The 3,567-nt window shown below is 38.6% G+C and overlaps 1 protein-coding gene across 1 annotated transcript; it reads right to left on the bottom strand.

The window, feature by feature from the left end:
- Positions 1-1,514: 1,514 nt before the first annotated feature.
- On the bottom strand, positions 1,515-2,540 carry LOC149463002 (galactoside alpha-(1,2)-fucosyltransferase 2-like). The gene has a single exon (XM_089676039.1). It carries the CDS (start codon positions 2,538-2,540, stop codon positions 1,515-1,517), a length of 1,026 nt encoding a protein of 341 aa, XP_089532165.1.
- Between the last annotated feature and the right edge of the window lie 1,027 nt (positions 2,541-3,567).

The following is a 3,567-nucleotide window of genomic DNA, read 5'->3' as shown; positions in this document are numbered from 1 at the left end:
AGGGCCCTGGTGAAAGCACAGTCCGGGCTTAGACCCCACGCTCTGAGTAGGTCTGTCAGTTGGCAGCCTGAGGCACCACCTGGCGGATCATAGCACCACGTCTCTGTGTCTCTTCAATCACTCAGAGTGTGACATTTGACCAAACATCTTTAATAAAGTATGTGGTGCTACCAAATAACATGCTCCCCTTCAGTTCTCCCAGTCACTCACCAGATAACGTAGACTCTTAGGTTAGATAAGTCATATGGGCTGTATAATGGTCCTGGTTAATCTGTCACTTGGGGGTTTATTTACTAAAGCTGGAGAGTCCAAAATCAGACTCCCTTCTGCATAGAAACCAATCAGCTTCTAACCTCAGCTTGTTCACTGAAGCTTTGGCAATGAAACCTGGAAGCTGATTGGTTTATATGCAGAAGTGATTCTGATTTTGCACTCTCCAGCTTTAGTAAATAAACCCCACAGTGTCTATATCCTATTTTCTACAGCAGATTTATCTTAAGGTGTATGTATATAAGAGTAATAAAATAAGCAGTTACACTCACATGTACATATAGAAAAACAAGCAGAATGCTGGAAAGTCATACATCAGCATGAGTTTCACTGGATGGAAATTATGTCACCACAGCTGTTATCTGACATGTTTCGCCCCTCCTCCAGGTCATTTTCAAAAGCTATGCTGTTGGCAATGCATTACTTTCTATGGGTGTAGTTGGCTTGATATGATGGAATTTGACACAACCTCCATATTGCCATACCCCACACCCGCAGAGATTGTAACTGCTTATTTTATTAGATTTTATATTAAAATATGGGTCACCTTAACATCTCATACATACGTCTTGAGATAAATCTACACCGATATATAGTACCCTGCTGTGGAAAATAGGATATAGACACCAAGGAGGACCACAAGTCCTAGATGAACCAGGATTATTATACAGCGCATATGACTCTTATCTAGCCTAAGAGTCTACGTTATGTGGTGAGTGACTGGGAGCACTGAAGGGGAGCACCTTTTTTACACTATTGCTTGAAGAAGCAGCTCCGGGCACTTTATTAAAGATGTATGGTCAATTGTCACACTTTGAATAATTAGAGACATGGACGAATTTGAAAACTTTATTTATTTTATGCATTTCCTTGTATATTTGTATTTTTCACTCATTTATTATTAATGATATTCATATGATCTCTGTAAAATCAAAAAATGTCAGATGGTGTAAATTGGCATTACAAGTGGCTCATTTACTCTTTTCTACCTTCTAGAACACACTGGGAGTCCCTAAACATAAAGCATTCTTACATGCAAATATTAGGTCTGCAGTTGGCCCCACCAATGACTGGTGTCTGTTAGTCATATTGGTGGACCAATAGAGATTTAGAGAGGCTCTACAGGGTGGCGGTAGGCCACTACTTCTGAAGCAAAGTTATAATTGCATATTAGAGCATCCCAGATTTTGGAGTTCTTGTGGTGCTCATGAAGACTACACCAGTATTCAGTTTTGGGAAACACATTATGTAGTTTTCTTCAAAAGTGAAGACAGATTAGCAGGGATTCCAGTCCATTCTGGGAGATACGATGTTTCATACTTGAAAAATCTGAAGTAAGGAGAATTTGGTAACAAATAATTTGAAAGGTAAACTGTTTCACCTCTCACAATATAAGCAACCCAAATCCCAAAAGTCCCAATGGTTATTATTGAGTGGTTACAGTGTGTTAATAGTGCAAAATCTCGAGCAGGAAAGGCCTCATTCCCATCTCCAGCTAAGTGGACATCTCCCAATGAGTTATTAATATTCTCTTTACACCAATCCATCCCATTACTGGTCACAATAAAAAGTGGGTTTTCATACTTATTTCTGAAGTAATCCATCGCCTTTTGCAAATATCCCTTGTCTGCTAAAACTCCTTTCCATCTCTTGGGCATAATTGCAACATAGTCCCCTCTACGGACATGGACCCCAACAAATGTAACATTTTCCCTTTCTCCTTTGACTTTAGAAAGATAGGTGTTAGCTTCTTCTTTAACAAAGTCATGGAAAGTAAATTCACGATGTATCTCCTCCCAGATGTGGTGATGAAAGGTCCATGAACATGGCACTCCAACCAGTTTGACATACTGACCTGAAATGTTCTTGTACTCTGGACACATCCAGTTCTTGATTGGATAATTTCTCCATTTGATACGATTATATACTTCTTCAGAAATCATAGGCAAATTAATCTTGAATAACTTGGACAAGGTTTCATGCATTCTAGGAGTGATATAGGCTGGATGTCCATTCAGTTTGGCAAGGGAGTATAGAGTTGCATATTGTCCTATCTGATTGCCAAATCGTCCCACTGGTTTCACAGTCCAAATTCGGTTTGAAGGATTGCTGGAGAGTTTTGAAAACTGATTTTTAACTAGGCTTATGTCAGGTATTACTTCTTTAATATTTGATTTTCTGACAGAGAACAATGATGAAGATCTACTACTGATCTTGTAGGAATAGTACCAATAAGACACATTCATAATGGTGAGTAGGAAAGCGAGCATGTTGCTTGTCCAAACTGACAGTTGCTTCATCTTCTTTTTTAAGTTCCAGTACTGTAAATAAAATGAAAAATTGGCAAATTAAGTTTTTTTACCTAAAGTGGACAAAGATCACAAGAACCCTTTACAAAAGTAGTTTAAGTGATCCATTGACAACAGCAAAATATCTCACTTATTGTTAGAATCAACCTATTTTACAGAGACCAACTAAAAATGTAAAATCAAGTTCACTAAAACTATGGAATGTATAAAAACACTGTTTCAATAAACTAGAGCAAAGTTTAATAAACTGGTTATCTCCTGGTATGGACAAACATTTTCTGGTTTTATAGCTATAAACTGTTCTTACATTCTCTAGCATGCTAGGATAAGGTATGACTAAAGCAACTGGCCATCCCTAACTCATTACTCCCTTGCCCCCTTTCCAGCTGTTTTCTTTGTTTTCTGATCCTTCTCTCCCTTGTTTCTGGAAGTCCCTTCAGGTTTCTTCATAGGTGAGTTGGCAAAAAGCCTAAAAATTGCCCAAAATTGTATACAGGCTGGCAGGTGGATCAAGCCTGCCATTTAGTTACACAAAGTCATGGGTTTTCCTTGTGCAACATTACAACCTTTAGCCGATGGCGTCCTAACAAGTAATGACATCATTGGTTGATAAGGAGGATTTTGGGCACCTTGAACAACATCCTGGTTTACCTGGAGGGTCACATTAGTTGAGTGAGGGAGAGAAACTGAGGGAGAAGAGAAATATTGGAATACTAGTCAGTACCAGTGTGCAAAGGAAAGGCGTATTTGATGAGGATGAATAAATCACCTTTAACGTTAGGACACGTGTGGATGTTGCTACGTTATATACAACCATTGGTTCAGTTTTTTTTCATTTTAGAATGGGGCACCTCGGGGTGCATAACCTTTTTCAGTGTCGGCACATTTTAAATTTGAGTACCACTATTCTAGAGCATTTACCTGCAATGAATGTTTGATGAAGGTCACCTTCACTGCTTTATGAATACACTTAAATTTATTATACTAG

This window comes from Staurois parvus, unplaced genomic scaffold (assembly GCF_062004578.1).
Source record: "Staurois parvus isolate SC_StPar_1 unplaced genomic scaffold, SC_StPar_1.0 ptg000163l, whole genome shotgun sequence".
NCBI lineage: Eukaryota > Metazoa > Chordata > Amphibia > Anura > Ranidae > Staurois > Staurois parvus.
Note: the sequence above shows the minus strand (reverse complement) of the source record. Positions and strands in the feature narration are given on the sequence as shown.

Excerpts from the sequence above, each read along its gene's own strand:
- LOC149463002 (XM_089676039.1), bottom strand. The coding sequence starts at position 2,540 with ATGCTCGCTTTCCTACTCACCATTATGAATGTGTCTTATTGGTACTAT.